Source organism: Chironomus tepperi, unplaced genomic scaffold (genome assembly GCF_022539635.2).
Source record: "Chironomus tepperi strain 1889 unplaced genomic scaffold, CSIRO-AGI_Ctep_v1 contig_161, whole genome shotgun sequence".
Lineage (NCBI taxonomy): Eukaryota > Metazoa > Arthropoda > Insecta > Diptera > Chironomidae > Chironomus > Chironomus tepperi.
In genome coordinates this window covers 2,118,540-2,139,471 of record NW_027226283.1, presented here as the reverse complement: position 1 = coordinate 2,139,471, position 20,932 = coordinate 2,118,540, and the positions used below count along the sequence as shown (strand labels likewise).

General features: G+C 25.9%; 2 protein-coding genes across 5 annotated transcripts; both read left to right on the top strand.

Annotated features, from left to right (window-relative positions):
• Positions 1–2,606: 2,606 nt before the first annotated feature.
• On the top strand, positions 2,607–6,521 carry LOC139088259 (vanin-like protein 2). The gene is made up of 8 exons (XM_070637390.1): positions 2,607–2,843; positions 3,055–3,363; positions 3,668–3,822; positions 3,920–3,996; positions 4,062–4,125; positions 4,678–4,899; positions 5,005–5,577; positions 5,770–6,521. The coding sequence occupies exons 1-8, from the start codon at positions 2,793–2,795 to the stop codon at positions 5,978–5,980; spliced, it is 1,662 nt and encodes a 553-aa protein (XP_070493491.1). The 5' UTR covers positions 2,607–2,792; the 3' UTR covers positions 5,981–6,521.
• Positions 6,522–7,372: 851 nt separating this feature from the next.
• On the top strand, positions 7,373–17,915 carry LOC139088260 (allatostatin-A receptor-like). Of its 4 annotated transcripts, none has more exons than XM_070637393.1 (9): positions 7,373–7,798; positions 11,541–11,985; positions 12,826–12,912; positions 12,987–13,054; positions 13,157–13,287; positions 14,302–14,446; positions 15,670–15,785; positions 16,290–16,521; positions 16,660–17,915. In XM_070637393.1, exons 2-9 carry the CDS (start codon positions 11,805–11,807, stop codon positions 16,750–16,752), a joined length of 1,053 nt encoding a protein of 350 aa, XP_070493494.1. In that variant the 5' UTR covers positions 7,373–7,798; positions 11,541–11,804; the 3' UTR covers positions 16,753–17,915. The 4 variants fall into 4 exon arrangements, with proteins under 4 accessions (XP_070493494.1, XP_070493493.1, XP_070493495.1 ...); XM_070637392.1 differs by having other exon boundaries at positions 7,373–7,874; XM_070637394.1 differs by having other exon boundaries at positions 7,714–7,755.
• Positions 17,916–20,932: the final 3,017 nt, after the last annotated feature.

The following is a 20,932-nucleotide window of genomic DNA, read 5'->3' as shown; positions in this document are numbered from 1 at the left end:
TCCCACTATAAACTGTAGGTCTATTGAGTGCAGTGGTCTGGCGCACCCTCACTCGTTAAACAATTATTAGCCACGAATCGCCCTAGCGCAGCTCTGGATCTTAAAGATCTGAATAGCTATAGGTTTTTTTTTTTGTTTTCTAGGCATTTCCTTTAGAAAGGCAAACAAATTTGCCTAGGCAAAGATTATACCTAGGCAAAGGCACTGTATAGCCAAAGGCAATACTTTTTGTCTTTACATAGACTTGTTTATGATAAGTATGCCTATGCCTAAGCAAACCTAGCAAAGATTTGAGTAGATAAACAATGATGTACCTAGACAAATAGGCAGTGTCTTTGCCTAGGTATTGTTTTTGACTAGACAAGCCTGCAAGGAGGCAAATTTATTTTCCTTTCTAAAGGTAATATCTGTGATGGATTTTTGCCTTTGATAATAATTCGATACGTAACAACTTTGTACAAAACATCAAAGTGTATCCAAGTCAATTTAAAGTGTAAAAATAAGATCCAGTAATTTCCAGATCTATAGTACACAAAACTAAAATCCAGTAACATCCAATATCAACTAGTATATTGGATAGAAGCCCTACATTGATATATTCACACCGGGCCCTAAAAAGTATTTCAGGTAGGCCAAGCTTGATACAAAATTTAGGGGATCAGGTTAAGCGGATAGGTTAAGCTTCGATTGACTTGGCAATAAGGAAAACTAATGAACAATTCGGTTTTTCTGAGGAATTTTCATCCAAATTCCAAGGTAAAATTGAACTTTTTCGAACTATTACTTTTTTTTTCAAGACTACTTTTAAACACCAATTTACTGGTTATTATCGTTTGGTTTTTATTCATAAGTAAGAAAATTGAGGAAAAATCGGTTTTTCCGGGAATTTTCCACCCATCTATAGGAAAATCGAGGCAATTCCGATCTATTGCTTCATTTTCTATGGCACCTGCATTTACATGCATTTACCTGCATTCACATGCATTTACCTGCATTCACATGCATTTACCTGCATTTACATGCATTTACCTGCATTCACATGCATTTCACCTGCATTTACATGAAAAAAATGTAAGTTCCTCCCCCTTGCTTAAAGCATGTACAATTCAATACAGCAATTTTTTTTATATCTATACAGAATTTGCTAACTTATTTATTTAGTGAACGCATCACATAACTCAATAGAAACAAAATTTATGCGTAAATTAAAATGAAATTCTTTATGGTACCTGAATTCTTCAGGCGAAATTACTGTCACCGTTTTGTCATTTTTAAACATGAATTCTCAAATTAGAAAAAAAAGAAAAAACTGAAAAAATAATAATAAATTCAATTTTGTCTTAGTTAAAGATTAAGATGAATAATAATAAAACGTAGGTACATTAAATAAAATGATATAAAACTTATCAAGACTTTTTGCAGAGCCCATCAAAAAGTATTGAGAAGTTTGTATAAAAAATAAAACAATTTAGAAGAGAATAATAGTTATTACTTCATCAGTTCTAAAAAAACAAATATGTATAAAAAAATTATAAATATTTAATAAAATCAAAAAATATTTTTGTTAAACTGAAATTCCAAAATATTTTTATTTTATTTTGTTTTAGTTATTCAATTTTAAAAATGTAAATACTTTATTTTGCATAATTTTTCAGGCAAGAATGGTTTTACTCAGTCAAATCATACGAATGTTCCTAATCTCAATATGAATTAAATTAAATTTTGATTGAAAATAATTTTTTTTTAATCTTCACTCGATACATCTTGAAGTACTAGGTATAAAATTCATTAAATATATATGTAAAAAATTATATTTAATTTTTCAGAAAACCAACTTCGGTTAATGGACTATATATTTGCATTACTTTACGTAAATCGTTGATGTCCTTCTTTTGGTCTCATTTATTCTATACTTTATTCTATATTTTTTAACCAGTTTTTTCTGTAGTGAATATTCTGGGAATATATAATATTTTTATATAAACTTTATTTGTATTTTTTAGGATTTATTTTTTCATATTTAAATAGGTATTTAAAAACAAATTTATTAAATACTTGAAATAATTGAATATATTTTAAAGCCATAAAATCGGATAAAATCATCGTTCGTAACTGGCTTACAAAAATTCTAATCTTTTTATATCAGGAAATAGAAAACGTATGTGAATAAGACATATTTAAATTTAAACTGAAGAAATGCTGATTGATACGATTATATCTAGAACAGTGAGAAAATAAACAAATTTTCGGAAATACTTTCCTATTTGTGAAAATACGCATGCAATGAAATTTATTTTAAAAAGTTTAAAAAAAAGTCAGAAGATTTCCTGATCTTTTAATTGAAAATTATATTTGAATAAAGTATTTTTTAAGGAGCATAATTCTTCGTTCTAAATATGTGAAATGAAATGAATGGAAAATAATATTTTCTCATCAAAAATAGGTATGTTGTAAATTTGTGTATGCATTAAAAATATCGTAGACTGTATTTTATGAGTGACACACCTATTTCCCACCACAGTATTAAAAATACTGATAAGATAACAATACTAGTATGAGTAACAAAATAAGCAAATAATAATGATAAAGCAACGCGTTCAAAGAAGTTAAGAGTGAAGATATTCATTAAAATTTAGTACTGTGTATTACTTTTTAAAAGATCACAAGGAAATTGAAAATTTCCCCAAAATATTATTTCAATAACAAGAACGAGACTTATTTTCTCATTTCAAAATTGGGAGATTATAAAAACATCAACATATTAAATAAGAGACAAACATAAACATCAAATAATGAAAAAAGTTTGGATCAACTTTTTTGGCATTTTAATCTGTTGGGAATATGTAAGGCATTGAAAGAATGTTTTGTTTCTTGCTTTTTTAATTAAACTTATTACAGTTTAAAATTATGTGAACACAAAATGGTTTAATGGATCAAAAATTTGATTAAAATTCATGTTTAGAAGCTCTTGTCAATTTGTTAAATTGTTTTAGGATATTTTAGTAGAATAATCAGAGATATCTAATGTTACTCCTTTTCTTGTTCGATTTTTAGGTAAACGCAAATTTCAAAGATGATTTTTACACTGCAGCTGTTGTAGAATTTCCTTTACCTACAACGCCTAATTCAATAGTCACAAATGTCGACGATATGATAGAAGATACGTTAAATGAATACTTGAGACTGATTGATGAAGCCGCAGAGAATAAAGTAGATATACTAACATTTCCAGAAGGATGTCTTAATTATGTTGGAATAGGAACACGTAAACTCTTGATTAAACACGCAGTGGAATTAAATGATGATGACATTTATAATAGTACTGTTTTTAGTAATAATTGCAATTATTCAAAAAAGTCAGCGGTAAGTTTGGTTTGAATGCAAGATCTAAAAATAATTTTATTAATTCTCAACTTTTAGTCCAATTTTTTTTTTTATTTAAAATTTTATAAAAATTGATCATTTCTTCTCAAGATGTTAAGCTGTGAAAGTCTCATTATATTAAAATAGCAATTTTCAATATTTTGTCTACAATACGCACATTAAATGATAGAAATACCAAGAAAAAAACAATAAATAAATGAGTGAAATGAAATGAATGAATATAAAACGTGAGAGGAAAGTAATAGTAATGTTTCTCTACCTTCCAATTTCTACCTACACACAGATTATTTCCAAAGTATCGCTTAAGTCGCGGAAAAACGGGATTTATGTTCTGATAAATGTAATTGAGAGGGTAAAATCTACAACTGTGACGAAAAATAAATACAATTTATACAACACAAACATTGTATTCGATCGTAATGGCTGTATTGTATCCAGGTAAGAGCGCTAAGATTTTTATTCTTTTAAAGTGACATTGAATATTTTACCACAGTGTAGATTATTCTTTATATTGATTTTTTAAAAATGATTCAAGGTATCGTAAATTTAACACGAAACTTGATCCACTCTTGAACAAAACAGAAATCGCAGAAGTTCAAGTATTTCATACTGGTACGTGATTGTATATTGATGAACAGTCAAAATCGAATACTACAATATTTATTCTTTTGTTTCAGATTTCGGTGTTACGTTTGGACAATTTACATCACTTGATTTAATGTCGAAGTATCCAGCATACATGTAAGTTCATATTATTTATAATGTTTCATCCGAAAAGTTCTTTATTTTTGTGTTATTCTATCTATTATACAAAGATCTGTATTTTTTTAAAAAATTTTATATTCTCCACACTATTTATTAATTATTAACTAATAATATAATTTAAGTCATTTGTCCTTCTGTCCCGCTGTCTTTCTGTCCTTCTGTATGTCATTCCGCTCTGAGCTTCGCCCTTTTTTCATAAACATCAAATTTCCTTGCAAAACTTTTTATTTACCAACATTTGTGAAACTTTTTAAGATTTGTTTTACCTGAAAATTATTTGAGAATCTCATCTTTGAGAAAATTATCTAAGAATTTAAAACTTTTATATAACTCCTCATAGAAGCACCAGGAACCGTTAAATTTAAATTTTCCACCATGTTTGTTGGGGGATTATTCTAGTTCATGATAAATAAATAAATTTTAAATATGATTTGAATTTCATTATATGTAAATGTCTAGTGATGTAACTTTCATAAAATCACTTCGTAGTATAATGCCTTAAATTAAAATCAAAATTACTTTTTTTAGTTTAATACAATATGGCATCAAGCACATTTTATATCCAACATTATGGCACTCATCTACTCCTTTTTACACATCACTTCAAATGCAACAAAGCTATAGTTATTCAAATAATATTGTACTGTTGGCAGCTGGATCGAATAATCTTGCAAGTGGCCATGGCGGTAGTGGTATTTATGCAGGCAGAAACGGACCACTTATCATGTTTCAACCAGGTGAAAAGATAAAGTAAGATTTGATTATTAAGAGTTTGTATAAATTCTTGACAATGTTTTGGCTGATTTTTGTAACACATTTCAACTCATCCTGTATGTATGTAATATTATTCCACAGACAGGTGATAATATCAAAAGTTCCGAAAGATCATGACACGTATTCAATTCAAGTTGACAGCAATAATGTGATTAAGAGGTATAATCTAAAGGAAATGGACCAATTTTTTATATCAATGGAACCATTGCAATATACAGAACCTTTGGTTAATCAAGAATTCCGAAAGGTATGCAGGAACAAATTATGTTGTGAGATATTCGTAAAATATACAATATATGACATTCCATCGTCTAAATTTGGTTATAAATATCGATTCACTACACATTCAGATGTAAAAGAAGATTATAAGGATGAAATGAATGTTGATGAGGAATTTAGTTTGCATGAAATGCATTGCGCTATTGTTGCTTGTACAAAGGATACAACAAAAAATTGTGGATCAAGATTTTTCCCTTCTGATAATATCGTTCCTTCTATAAAGTTTAGTGAAATTCGAATAAACATGATTATTGAATTAGATGAAGTAGGAGAAGAAGATTTGGAAGTCATGCCAACAAATGTTGACTTTCGTTTATTACCATTACGGGTCGATATGTTTACTTACACAGCAAGTGAAATCTATAATGAAAATAAGTGAGTATTTGTATATTTTTCCAGCTGTTATTTTTTTATAAAGATATGAATATACAACCAAATGTGATCCTTTCTAGAGTTTTACTAAATATCAAAGTGTGCATTTTTTCCAATCTTTAAAGAGAAACATAAAATAAGTTTTTTGTACCTATTACAACTAAATTTCTATTTTATTTCATTTTTCTTATTTAGCAAACAATATAGAAAGTATACAACAACATTAACTTCTGATATTGATACAATTTTAACCTTTGGAGTATTGGGACGAGCTTTTCATTTGACTAAGTTTCATATGCTTGACGAAAATTCTGAAGATGCTAAATTTTGGTGGTATTTGTTGAGCAGCATGACTTTTGGGTTACTCTTTATGTTTATTATCTGGAGATTATGTAAAATTAAGTGAATGATATAATATATAACTAGGGTTTTCAGAATCGAATTAAAATTTCAGGCGTGGTATTTCGGTTATGAGAAATCTCAGTCCAATGGTGGTATCGGAGTTCTAAAAATAAATTCTCATTACAAAAAATCACACTTCCATGTGATGGAAATAATTTTACCAAAAATTATAATTTTTACCCTAAGTTAAGAAAATTTTCATAATTTGGAATTTTCTCTGTTTTTTTTTTTTAAAAAAATTCCCGCGTTCTCAATTTACTCAAAAGTGTTCAAATATATTGACTATTTTTTTTATAATTTGAATAGGATTTCAAAAAAATCTTACTTCTAAATACTTTTCAAACGAAGTTTTCAAAAATGTCTCTGTTATTCTGATTACAAATACCAAAAACTCAAGATCCATAAAAATATTATTCTATGTTCCGAAATATAACGTAATTTCCTAAGAATTCTTGAGATTTATACTTGAGATTATATAAGATAATAATTTATTCAATGTTTTCATAAACTCACTTCTTGTGTTCAGAATTATCACATATTGAATTCATTTCTTCACAGGTATCAAAATATGTCAATTGATCAATTAATTGTTTCATTTGTAACCAATAAAGAATTAAGGTTTTCTTAGATTATTTTTAAAATTTCTGAGGAAAGATTGCTAGTTTTGTATACTTTTTTTATTGCTATAATAATCATGCAGTATATCAGTTATATGGTATTTAATTTATTGATGTAAACAACAACAACAATTATAAAAGTCTTGAGAAATTTGATTGGAAATTCAAATAAAACAGAAATGCACAATATATTTTTTTATATTCATGTCTATTGTATTTTCCTAAACTTTTTCTTTTAGTTTTCAATGTTTTGTGGCTTAATACATAGCGACAATGACAATTTCAATTATTTCCTTTTTCCTAAGGCACATGTACACAAACTTATTCATTCATTTGACTTTCATTTGATAGATTTTTGTAACGCAATGTATTCCAGAAAATAGAATCTTTTTTTTCACAAATTGAATTATATTTCATTCGTTTTGTAATAAAATTTTTACGTTGTACAATATACGTAATTAGAAAATTGTTGGATTCTTCTATTGGATTACACGCAATATATGTAACTTTACGGATTATTTAAATGGTAAATTAATTGTTTTTATTGTTTATTGAGGTATTGCAATAATTTTTCTATTTGCAAGAATGTGCAATCAAATTATTATAAAAACTTTAACCTAACGAGAAATTATTAAACAAAGCTTGGATGTTATTTTCATATTCTTCTATCTATTTAACATATTATATAAAAGCAATGTCATGTTACCTTTTAAATTTATAGTATTTAATGGACTATGAAAAGCAATTTCATTCTAAACGAGCAGAGCATCAAAGAGAAAATGAGAAAAATTATTTGTCAAAAAAAGAGCACGAACCAGTAAAAACAGTGATAACATTTGAACAGCTTCTAAGGTTTTGTGGTGACTTTTGGGAAAATTCTAATTTACCATATAATTTTACTCACACAGTTACATATTTTGGTGGAAACTTACTTGCTTCTGAATCATTGAGAGAGCTTCGGTTACATTCCAGTCTCTCATCTTGATAGGACTCTCTTCAATGATGAAAATGCAGTCATTAGATTCAATGTGTGCTTTCGGGTCTTGTTTTGTCTGGTGAGTCTATCAAAAATATTTTTAAAAAGGATTACAATTCACATCAGTATTCATTCAAACCTCAATGTATAAAGACGGATATATTGTTTTAAAAACAATTATATTAAGTAAATACAGGCTTATAATAATTGAAGTAAAATAAAGATTATAGTAATTGCATTCTCCAATAGTTGTTTTTGTTTCATTCAGCATTTTTGAAAATTCACAAAAAAGATAAAAAGAAAAAGTAAATGTAATTAAAATATAAAAAAAAACTTTGATTTCTAATTCGACAATATTAAATTATATTTACAGTGTTTAATAAAAATTGTAAAAATAATAAAGTGCAGCTAGTGCAAGCAGAGAAAGTTATATTACATAAGCACAATTCCGATTATCAAAGAATGAGTGAAAATTTTAAAAAATAATTAATAATTTTTTTTTTTATTCTGAACAGACAAATTCTAAGATAAAATAAATGAATTTTAATATGTACTAGTTTTTGACTTGATTTGAATGAAGTGAAAAAATATTCATTTTAACTGAAAGCCATGTGTAATTTTATAGTGCTCGATGTCTGTAGAAAAATCTGTGCATTTTTTTGTTCCTAAATAAATATTATTATGGTCTTATTTTCTAAGTCGTTTCAATTAATTAAGATCTCATTATTAAGATTATGTGCAATAAAAAGGCAAAAAAAAAAATGGCTAAATAATTCAACGTCGAAATTAATAGCTTTTGTCGTGAAATAAAAAATCTCTTAAAAATTATAAAAATTCAATAAGCTCAACCCACATAATGGAAATGTGGGAAGATGTTAAAGAAAATAAAATAATTTTCCTAATTAAATGAAAATTTGTATATGTACAAATTAATAAATTGTGTAGGAATTTGCAACGATTTCTTTACTGATTATATCTCATAAATATTGTATATTATATTGGTCAAGGACCTTTCGTATTTGCACTCTTTAAGTCGTGAAGGATTGTACTTATTAATATTTTAATTTAAATTTCCTGCTAATGAGCGAAGGGACAATAAATTTAATGCCATAGAACATTATATGTTGATTGCTTTTTTTTTCCTCTTTACAAAGATAAAATAGACAGGGAGCAGAAACGTGATTAGCATGCATAAAATATTCTTATTGAATGTGGAAAAGTCCCATCAATACTCTATTGCGTTTTACAGGCATGAGTGGCACTTGAATTGGTCTTGAAAAGTGTTTCATGAGATAAAAGAGCTAAGGAAAAAAAATGCAATAAATGAGTTTGATTTTAATATGGTAGAAAGTTATAAGAGTTTTTGTGATGGCATTTCGTGAACTAAATTATTGAAATATCCAGAACGAGAGAAAATGTATGTCAATGTATGTCAATGTATGTCAATGCACGTATTAAAGTAAAATATGCCCTTTCAAAAAGGTTCATGATGCTTTATATTATTTACGATAAATACTTTCAAGATCATTATTTAAAGATGGAAATACATTTTTATGAAAAATGATCATCCTGTTTTCCAATTTTCTTTCTAAGCCGCTTTAAACAATCAAAATATTTAAATCTAAATTACCATCATTTCCTCATTCTTTTTTGAAAATGTTTCATACCCACATTATGATAATTGATTTATTGTTGTTATTTCAAATTCGTCACATAAGATAAAGGTTTATGATCTTTTATTTATCTTCTATTTTATTTTTGATGAGCATAATAAGGAATCATGGTATGAAATAAAATTTAATATATGGTGTAAGTGATATCAAAATAATTGAATGACATTACTTCAGATCTCCATTGGCATGAATAGAAGATGCATGCTTCAGCAAAATAGGCAAAGATTTGATTTTTTGCGTTGTGACGAAAAAAAAATCTCACTTACGTTTTTGATGAGGGTACGAGTATCTTATCACTATGACACAATTTAAAGATATCAAATATGAATACATTTTCCTACTTAGTGACTCGTCATATTACGTGTTTTATAAACTTTTTGAAATTGAAAATTTTTTTTGCCTTACTTTAACAGGTTTTCTAAATGCAAATAAATGATTTCAGTGAGAAAATTATCTGACCAAAAATCTGACAGTGTTTTTTTTCATAATTTTAACTTAAACAATTTTACTGCCAAAGATTTACACTTTGCTTAAAATACAACAAAAAATTCAATTAATTACTGACATTTTTTAGTAAATTAAATCACAGATGTTTAATATGTAAATAAATGCACTTTAAAATTTAAACCTCTCACATTCTCGATCGATAGATATGATAAATGTATTTTATTTTTAATCTTATTTCTTCTTCGATCACAAATTCTCGTCACTTTCAATCAATGTTTATATTTATTCACATCATGATGTGTTCATGTACATTGAATGTTCTACATTATTTCATATTTTCACAATATTTTCATATCATCAAAATAACATTTTGTATATCCTTATAAACCTAATAAATATATACACTTGCACGAGTCTTGATTTCATCTGAATTAAAAAAACAACCATTGTAATAATCAGAGTGTGGTTGTCGTTAATTTCACGTTTTTCATTAAAAACTTTTTTTTTGAAAAAAATCAAAAAGAATATGAGTAAAGTCATTTAGAAAGAAGGAAATAAAATATGTGTAGATGGAAATTGAAGCTGAGATTGTGTTTCACCATACAACTTTGATATCTGCTATGGAAAGCTGAAACTTTTTAAATGCATTTTGAGCTTTGTGACCTGAAATAATTTATTTTACAATTTTCCACTTTTATGTTCAAATTTCTCATGATTATTTTATATTTTTTATTATACATAATATAACTTCACTTTGTAATGTCATTTGAAATTTATTTACTTTTTTGAATCGGAAGTGAGATTTGGAACCGATTTTGATAAAATTTCATTTATTTGGTCGTCATTCCTTATTCAGTATTCATACTGTGACTATAAAACTCGATGTATGTATTTAGGATGATCAAACACAAAAGGCCAATTTCACTAATGGATTATCCTTTGACTTTGGATTATCCTCATTTTCGGATTATCCACTTTAGTTTTTTTTTGAAATATCTCAAACATTCTAAGAGTTTTCAAAGATATTTTTTTTTTGACAAAATTGAATAGATTTGACTGAAAAATTGAATAAATAATACATCTTATGAATCAACAAATTTCAAAATGCAGCTCTTAAAATGTTGGAGATATTTCCAAAAAATTGAAATTTATAATCCGAAAATGAGGTTAATCCACTCTGATGAAATCGGCCGAAAATTTTTAAATATTTCAAATAAATTTAAGGGTAAATCTCCGAGTGAATCAAAATATTACATATAATGGGGAATATTTTTTATGCCACAACACATCTCAGTCTTATTTTTGGGCTCTTAGAAAGAAAAAAAATCGTGACACAAATATGATCTGTTGTCTATCTTTTGTATCTTAGATCTCATTATGAAAAATCAATTTGATCAAATTTAGGTATTTTAATCAATATTTATATTTAAATAAAATATTTTTGAAGAATATTGAAAATAAAAAAAAGAAAATTTAGTCTTAAAATTTCTCGTGGATTTATCTTGAAGAAAACATTTCGAGAAAAACGCTGACGGGTAGTTGTTAAAAGGTTGAATAAATATTACATACTTTGAATTATTGAGAACGATAAACATTTGTTGTATAAAACTCGTAGCATCTTTCAATTTCTATTGCTTGTAAATTTGAATCATTTGGGCAAATAATAAAAATTTAATATGCATAAATTCATCATATTCAAAAATAAAACTTAGGTATAGAAAAAAAATATACATAAGTGTAACTATATGCAACTTTTCGTATCGTTTGATTTTCTCTAACATTTCAATAACAAAGATTTATAATGGTGATGAAATAAAAGCTATAATCATTTCCTTTTATGTTCTTAAACAGGAGGGAAATATTTTTTTTCTTCAGTATGAGATCTCCTGCTTCTGAGATGAAAATTTAACGCAAATAAATGACCGAAAATTAGTACAAAAGAAAGAGAGAAGAATCTTCTCTATTCAAAAAGTGTATGAATAAAGATGGAACCAGAGCTATCAAAAAAGATGAAAAAATAATTAAAAATAGAAGAAAACGAAGAAAACGAAGAAAAAAGAAAGCGAAAGAGAATTTTATGGTGCAATTAACTAAGATAATAAATTCAATGAAAAGATGACTGAGCCTTATTTAAACATTTCAAATACTACTAACTTAACTTACATAGAGTGTTTCAACTGTTCAGATGGAAGTTCCTATATCGAAGATTTGGAACGGTCTGTTTCAATATCTGTTTTCATACTTTTCGGAATTATTTTTATAGCAGGATTAATTGGTAATGGATTGGTAGTACTTGGTAAGCACAATGTTATTATGCAGTACACTTTTTGTAGGCACGTATTAGATTACCTTAAAAAGAGCACAGAAAACAAATTATGATTTATCTTCTATAGAATTTTTATCCTTGAAGTAAGATTTGCGTTAAAATGATGCTTCGATAATCCATTTGAAAGATTAACCTTTAATGACGTAATCTTGTTGAAAAATAAGCGCAAATCCTTTGAAATATAATTTATAAAAAATTTTGGAGCATTACATAGCATTATTGACGTAATTATTGATTAAAAATCAAAAAGAATCTCGATAATCAACCGTTACTTCAAAGTTTTTACAAAGTTATTATTGGTTATTATTCAATTTAAACTTCAAGCACATGAAAATATCAGTATTCACGAAAAAGGAATTAACGATATTTTTTATAAGCAATTATTATTTTTTCACTGAAATCATCATATTAGTTCAGGTTGATTTAACAATTATTTAGCGAATATATTGTGTATTTAAGTATTTTCAAGAGAACAAGCTTTAAAATGGATTTTATTCTAATAACTTTTAAATGTACATTTAGGCTTATTTTTAAATAAATTAATAATCATTTCAGTTCTTTTTTCATTTTAATAAAGTTCTATCTACATCAAAATTTAATATGATTTGGGAATGATTTATAAAAAGTTCTTTTTTTCGAGACATGAATTTTGTATTTTAAAGAGGGTCAGTTCTCTTTTCAGAGAAAATTAAAAAAAAATTCAATTTATTGCTCCTTTAATGTATGCAGCTCTATTAAAGCTTATTCTGTCAATAGTTGGATACCGAGTTTAAAGATTTTGTTCAACATTTCTTTCTTATTTATTCACAGTTGTTGCTGCTAATCCATTAATGCGATCTACTACAAATATTTTAATAATAAACTTAGCTGTAGCTGATTTACTTTTTGTGATATTTTGTAAGTATTTATGAAATTAATATTTATTTAAGGATTTGAAAGTTTAATGCATTCAATAACTTCTCTTAACTTAGGTATTCCATTTACGGCCACAGATTATATACTTAATTCTTGGCCTTTCGGTGATTTTTTATGTTCATTTGTAAGTCATCAATTGCCTTTGATTTTTATAAGCTTTTCGTAATTATTCATTTTTCCCAAATAATTCTAACTTCGATTTAACCTGAACGATTAAAAATCAAAGGTTCAATACATGATAGCTGTTACGTGCCATGCAAGTGTTTATACACTTGTTTTTATGTCTGTAGATCGATACATAGCAATTGTACATCCGATATCTGGCATGTCAATACGTACCGAAAAAAATGCGACTCTGTAAGTTTCATACTTTTATTTATCCGCCCTTTCCTTATCATTGTTTGTTATTGTGCCTATAAAAACATTACTTTCTTTTCAATAATGACACGCTTTTGACACTTAAAGGTTTTTTTTTCCTTCTTTATACATATCTTTATGAGTGCTTTCCACAGTATAAGTTGTAGGCGACGTTGACGAAAAAATTGTTTCACATATTGTATTTTTAAGATATATACGAACATAAATGTATGTAAAATGCCATAAAAATATGAAAATTTAATTATAGCTACAATGTTTTCAACAAAATGATGACGATAATGATTATTTTGCAGATAAATCTATGTTGATTTACAAAGAACAAAATTATTATTGAAGAGCATATGTATATACTTTTATTTTCTACTTCTATTCTTCATTGTTAAATTATTTTTGTTATATTATCATGGTCGTATTTTACATATACTTATTCCCAAAGAAACATCAATTCGACAAAAGCAAAGTAATTTATTTTTTCAAATTTTAGAAAGTTTTATGAAATTAAAATAATTTATTTTGTACGTCAAATCATTTGAAAGTTTCAACTCAAAACAGGGGATAATTTTTTCTGTCTGCTGAATTATTTTTGAGTTATTCAATTCGCGTCAAGAACTAGTTTTAGTAATTTTTAAGTTAGACATAGCTCAAAAATGAATTGGTTGAATTTATTTATACTGAAAATTATTACATTCTCTTGACTCAAAGTTAAATTTTGTCGCTTGATTATTGACGTATAAATATAATAGGAAAATTTAGAACTTTTTTCATTAATTTATAATGAAATTTAAGTATTGGTTCATTTTCAATAACATTATTTTAATCAAATTTGTAAAAATCTCTGTACTCAAACATTTGATTATTCGTAATTCGTAATAATGTAATTAATTGTTTAAAACGTTACGGCAAGTTCACATTTTTGTTATTACATTTTTTATTGACTATTATGAATTAATTCATTTTTTTGTCATAAATCTATTATATTTTCTTTTATTCTAGTGCAATTGGTGTCGCATGGTTTTTCATATGTTCTTCGTGTGTACCAGTTGGACTTTCGCACGGTCTTGTTACTTATGGAGAAGAATATGGATATGTGGAAATCAAATGTATATTTCTAACACAATATAACCATTCTGTTTTTCAAGTGAGTACATTTACTGAAAAAAGCACATGTAAATGGTAAGGAAAAGCTTCCGAACATATAAGAACAACAGCTTAATACTTGTTAAAATTCATATATATTAATTTTACACATTTCATGATATTTTTTTTGCATATGTATATTTATTTAACCTCTCCATTATCGGTGTGATTCTAAATATGAAAATATTAAGAAATGTACACATAGAAATATATATATGTACATGTGCACTAGCTAATCTTAAAATGGTACGTGTTAAAACATGTAAGAAGTAAAAGGTGAAAAAATAGGATACCTTTATAATACTTTTATTATTAGTTAAAGACGAAGAAACCCATGTAAGAAGTATAAAGAACCAAGTCATGTAGGATATTATCTTAAGCATCTTGGTAAAAAGTTGGCAAATTTAAAATTAAAGTAACAAGACGTTTGCAAGACACATATGAACTAAATGAAAAAGTTCATTTTCATTAAACTTTACTAAGCTCTTAAGCGATTCAAACAAGTTTATTCACAGAAGTAAGGCTTTTGGAAATGCTTTAAACATTTCTCACTAATTGATCAGGCTTTTATCATAAATAGATATGTTTCGATGGATAATTTTATTTAAGGCTTAAATTTAACAGTAGTTTTGCAAGACAACTTTTGAACTTCATCATTGAGTAGTTCATTCACTAGAATACCGCCAAGCATGGTAGGAAGATTTCATGGGTATTTGTATTAACATCTCTAATTGTTAGAAAACCGTGTTAATTAATCAATTAATTATATTATTATCTATTAGAACTACTCATAAACTGCAGGATACTAATTAATTTATATGCTTAATAGATTGTGCTTTATGTTGATTTTGTTTTATTGTAGATATTATTGATGATGAAGCAATTATTACTTATTAATTATTTTAACGAAAGACTTTTGTCAGCAAAAATTGAATTTCTTTGGAAGATAATTCCTAAATTAGAATTTGTCACATTAATTATAACTCATTTAATTTTAAATAAATATTCTCTAAATAAACTCAAGAATGTTGTCCAATTTATCAATAGATCAGTTATAGTAAAAAGTTTCATAATAAATAAAAAAAAATTGTTTCTTGAACCTGCTTATACATTTAAAACATGTCAGTAATAACTGATGTACAACTTGTTATTTTGACCGATTCTTAATAACATTTTTATGATGAAATTAAACATATTTTTCTTGTCCTTTTATTTTCCTTCTAGATATCATTCTTTTTATCATCATACGTTGTCCCATTGACTTTAATATCGGTGCTTTATGTATGTATGTTAGCAAGCTTATGGAAAGGTACCGGTACAAGAATTTCCGCTGAGTCAAGGTATGTTGAATGAAGTCATATAAAAACGTCATATAAAAATTTTTCATAATGGAAATTCGAAGGAAGGTCAGAAATGAACGCATGAAAGCCCTATGGTGTTTACATCTCTATAGAAATGTCATTTTATAAAGCGTAGGATTACTTTCCTAACTTCCTACGATTTTTTTTCTGTTTCCTCCTGCCTTGAATTTATATGATAGGGATATCGCTTTTAATCGACCGTGCCTTTTAATTCTATATGAGTAAAATGTACTTCAAGTTGATTAATAAACTCAAATTTTCGATTGTTGAAATCTCGTTTATTTATATAAAGTAAATTTTTCGTATTTCAAATTAGATTTTTTTTTTATTGTTATAGAAATACGTTTTGTTTTTATGTGCTTTGTTAATCTCTAATAAAATTGTATGTAGGAAAATGGCAGCAAATCTATCTATACAAATTCCATTATTAAGCTATTGAATGTGTTCATGTATTTTATTTTATCAATAAATTGTTTCAAATAGGAGAGGAAAGAAGCGTGTGACAAGAATGATTGTTGCTGTTGTCTTGGCATTTGCAATTTGTTGGCTTCCAATACACATCATTTTAGTACTAAAATCTCTTGATGCCTATCATCAGACTACAATGCTCGTAGCATTTCAAATTATTTCTCATGTTCTCGCATATACCAACTCGTGCATAAATCCTATTTTGTATTGTTTTCTCTCAGAAAACTTTCGAAAGGCGTTTAGAAAGGTAGGACAAAAATTGATAAGAATAACCTTTTTTTGAATATTTTGTTAATTAGAATTGATGGTGTTTTAGCACTTATTTGTATACAAACTTATTAAAATAAACCTTTCCTTTTTGTTTCATCTCACTTTAATAATTTAGGTTGTCAATTGTGGATCACATCACAATTTCCAAACGCAAGTTACAACGAAAATTGTTACGAAAAATGATGATGGGAACAAAAATATACTTTAAAGGAAAACATTTTATATAAATATATTGAATATATATCAAGGCTCCCGCAGATTATAATCTTCAATAATCTTTCTATGAAGATTATAATCTTAAATAATCTTTGTATGAAGATTATTAAAGATTATAATCTTTGTATGGAAGATTATAATCTTTGAAAATTTTGTATGAAGATTATAATCTTAATAATCTTTGTATGGAGATTATAATCTTTTCCATACAAATCCTTTTAAAGATTATAATCTTTAAATTTATTGTCATATTAAATTTTTAATTATTACAAAAGTGTAATTTATTTCAAACTATCGAAAAAAGCTGAATTTGGCTTTAGTATTTATATCTATGATGAAAAATTATTTGGAAAAGCCGAATTTTACTTAAATTTTGTTATTTGAGATGAAAAATCCGCGAAAAACCCGTCAGAAAAGCCGAATTAGGCCTTGATTTTCTTAACTAAGATGGAAAACTCTTCAGAAAAGCCAAATTAGGCCTTGGTTTTCTTAATTAAGATGGAAAACTCTTCAGAAAAGCCAAATTAGGCCTTGGTTTTCTTAATTAAGATGGAAAACTCTTCAGAAAAGCCAAATTAGGCCTTGGTTTTCATAATTAAGATGGAAAACTCCTCAGAAAAGCCAAATTTGACACAATTTTCTTATTTGGGATGTAAATCGACTCGGAAAAGCCAAATTTTGAATTAATTTTCTTATTTGGGATGAAATTGCGCTCAGAAAAGCAAAATTTTGCTTAAACTAGACACAAAAACTCTCGAAAATATTAATTTTTGTTTCAATTTTCTTAAAACCAGGGTGAAATATTCCTGAAAATAGAATTTTTCGCATCGATTTTCATTGTAGTTGAGTGAAAACTCAGTTTGAAAACTAATATACAGTGTACAGTTAGAAAAAAGTTCAGAAAATAGATAATTTCGCATAAAATGTTTATTTTCCTTATATTTGAAATTAAATTCACTGTATTAGAAGATTATAATCTTCTATATGAAGATTATTTTAAAGATTATAATCTTTCTATGAAGATTATTAAAGATTATAATCTTTGTATGAAGATTATTTGAGATTATAATCTTTGTATGAAGATTATTTCGGATTATAATCTTTGTATGGAAGATTATAATCTTGAAAATCATTTTGTATGAAGATTATAATCTGCGGGAGCCTTGATATATATTTAGTTGTGTCAAGATAAAAAAATATTTTTTAAAAAGTGAAAGCAATTCGCGTATGATTAATATTAAGTTTGTTATCGAAAACATTTTTATATTAGTATTTTTGCCTTTTTGTAAATAAAACAAATTCAATACATTCACACGGTGTGAATATAAAAATAAATGTTTAACACAAAGAATATCACTTTGAAGTGTGATGATTTTATCAAATAACTTGAATAAAATATTTAGTTTATAAAAATTTGAAATATTTGTGATTTTAAATAAAAATAATCAAATTGGACACAAAACAGGGATGTATTAATTTTTTCATAATGGTAGGAAATTTAAACAAAATTACATGTTAAAAACACTTTAAAAAATTGATAAATCGAATTTGGAAAATTAACATAATCATAAGTAATTATATTAGCTAAGACGGGTACATAATCTTAAAATTCTACTGATTGGAAATTCCGATAGGAAAAATATTTTAATTAAACGTATCGACGTAACGTTTGTTATAAGTCTTCGTGTTCCTTTTTATTTAACAAAAATATTTCTTTTCATAATTTTAAATACCCAATTAAAAATATAGATTCAGAATGAACAATATGTTTCTATAAACATTTTGAAGATGATTCACAGTTGTTCCAATATTTTCTTTAATTTTCACACTAATTTGCAAGTTTTTAATTTATATTTGATACATTAATATTGTATAATAAAAATTGTTTATCAATAAATTGATTGTTTTCATCAGTTAAACTGAGTCTAAAGGTAAAATAACAAGGAAAATGTAATAATCAAGTAATAATATTCATCACTTTTTAAAGTTATGTTTTATGCAAGTGGTTAGTATTTAATAAGAAAAGTTTGGTTGTATTTTCAACCTACATGCAGCTTACTGCCATCAATTACTCTAAATTCATTTATCAAAAAGCGATTGAAAATGTATCCTTATATAACTATCTTGATTATTCTAAGTTTTCTTGTTATATTATATTAATCCATTGACAAAATTTAATATTCTTATGAAAAATTGTAGAAAATAAATTATTAAGATATAACTTTATTTAAATTATTTTCTTAATTAATTTTTTTTGAAACGGTACACATTTAAAAACATAATTAATTTAATGGAACATCAAAAAATAATTCTGCTTATTATTTAAAATCAAATAAATTGTCGTTCCAAAGTTTTCTTATTGATTTCTCTATTTAATCGTATTTTTTATTAATTAATTATGGATTTTATTTTCTTTCTGCGTCACAGCAAAGTATGTAAACCAACAACTTATAAAAGATCAAAATGTAACGTAAGTAGTTGCTGATAACTAAACTTAATAAATAAGCTTTTTCTTTTTCTAAAAGGAATTAGTCGTATAGAATATTGGAAATTCCTGCACTGTCGTGTAAATGACTATGAATGATATAAAAGACAAGAATAAGGAAATAGGAAAAATTTAATTTTTAAAACAGACAAAACCAAAAAAGCTTATTTAAGTGTCACAAAACAAAATATATGATTAAATTTTTTTTTTTCCAAATTTGTTTAAACAAGGTAAAATAATTTCAACGATTAAAATTATTAGAAAAATGAATATATTATAGACAGCTACTTTTTGAATGAAATAGATTTTAAAAATTTTGTTAGAAACTATCAAGAAGAAAATTTTGAACACCTTAAATGGATAAATGGCAAAAATGATTGTAAAAATTATTTTTTCCGTGTGTATGTTTAAACTTTATTTTGTAAACGTCAACATTATCTTAATGATGAATACGAGCCCCCATGAGAATAAAGTTGATGATACCGAAAAAAGTTTATATAATATATTTCCATGCATAATTTCAATTATTCTACTGAGTAATTTTGGCGTTGACCATAAACACTGTTAATTCTATATATGTTAGTTAAGTTGTATTGAATGCATGTTCTAACAGATGAAAAACAACCTAAATTTTATTGTGCAAATATATAATGAATTAAAACCTAGATAACGACAAATAAATTAAACTATTGAAAGTAAAACTTAGATAAACATACGCCTAAAAAGTTTGCCAAAAAAAAAAAGATATTATGATAAATGTTTAAATATTAAATAAAATTATAATGAAGCTTATATTTTTGCATGTTTTGTAGATTAATTAAAAAACTCGAAAATTTAATAAAGAATAAGTTTGTTTAAAACAACGAAATACGAATTTGCATTTTTAATTATTTTGCACTCTATACTAGTCAGCATTAAATTACAGCTGAAGTTTTTACATAGCTTATAAATTGCTAAATGGTGTCTATTAAGACAACTATGCATGAAACCAATATGAATTGATTTAAATATATAAAAATCTCAAATTTAAAAAATTCATGTTCAAGTACATACAATCACTAGTATTTTTTAAGCCATTTTGCTGTTTACTTTTTTTTTGCTTTTCTATGAGGACCCTTTTTTTTATTTATTATAATTCATATGCATCATCAATCTCTAATCTCTTATTTTTATGTAAAATTTCATACTTGATTAAGTTAGCTTTCATTCAAAAACAATTTTTTCTTCGTTTAGATACCTATGCAACACGCTTTGACAGCTTGAAACTTTGAAAAATGTAACCTTTAAACATTTTTTTCTTTTTAAAATCTATTATGAACAGGATGAAATTGATGAATACATAATCGTACACATTCATATCAAAATATTATGTTTTTTGTTAAAATATAAGAAGGACTCAGTTGTTATTTTAACATTTTTATACGTGTAGAAAAATATATTTGAACATTTTATACAAACATATTCAAAAGTACTGAATATATGTGCGAGCAAATATTCGTGTCTATGAAAAGAAATATTTGGGAAGTAAATATATTATAAAATTATTCTCATTAGATGGCAATATGTTTTCGTATTTTTTTTTTTTTTTTTTTTGGAAATATACATCTGGAAGACTGCTTTATAATATAAAATGCTCATACTTGTTCATTTAATTTTTTTTATATTTTCTTCTTTTTGGAGTGTTTCT

Excerpts from the sequence above, each read along its gene's own strand:
- LOC139088259 (XM_070637390.1), top strand. The coding sequence starts at position 2,793 with ATGAAAAAAGTTTGGATCAACTTTTTTGGCATTTTAATCTGTTGGGAA. Across the intron at positions 3,823-3,919 it reads AATGGCTGTATTGTATCCAG|GTATCGTAAATTTAACACGA; the intron begins GTAAGAGCGCTA and ends AAATGATTCAAG. Across the intron at positions 4,126-4,677 it reads TCGAAGTATCCAGCATACAT|TTTAATACAATATGGCATCA; the intron begins GTAAGTTCATAT and ends TACTTTTTTTAG.
- LOC139088260 (XM_070637393.1), top strand. The coding sequence starts at position 11,805 with ATGACTGAGCCTTATTTAAACATTTCAAATACTACTAACTTAACTTAC. Across the intron at positions 14,447-15,669 it reads ATAACCATTCTGTTTTTCAA|ATATCATTCTTTTTATCATC; the intron begins GTGAGTACATTT and ends TTTTCCTTCTAG. Across the intron at positions 15,786-16,289 it reads AGAATTTCCGCTGAGTCAAG|GAGAGGAAAGAAGCGTGTGA; the intron begins GTATGTTGAATG and ends TGTTTCAAATAG.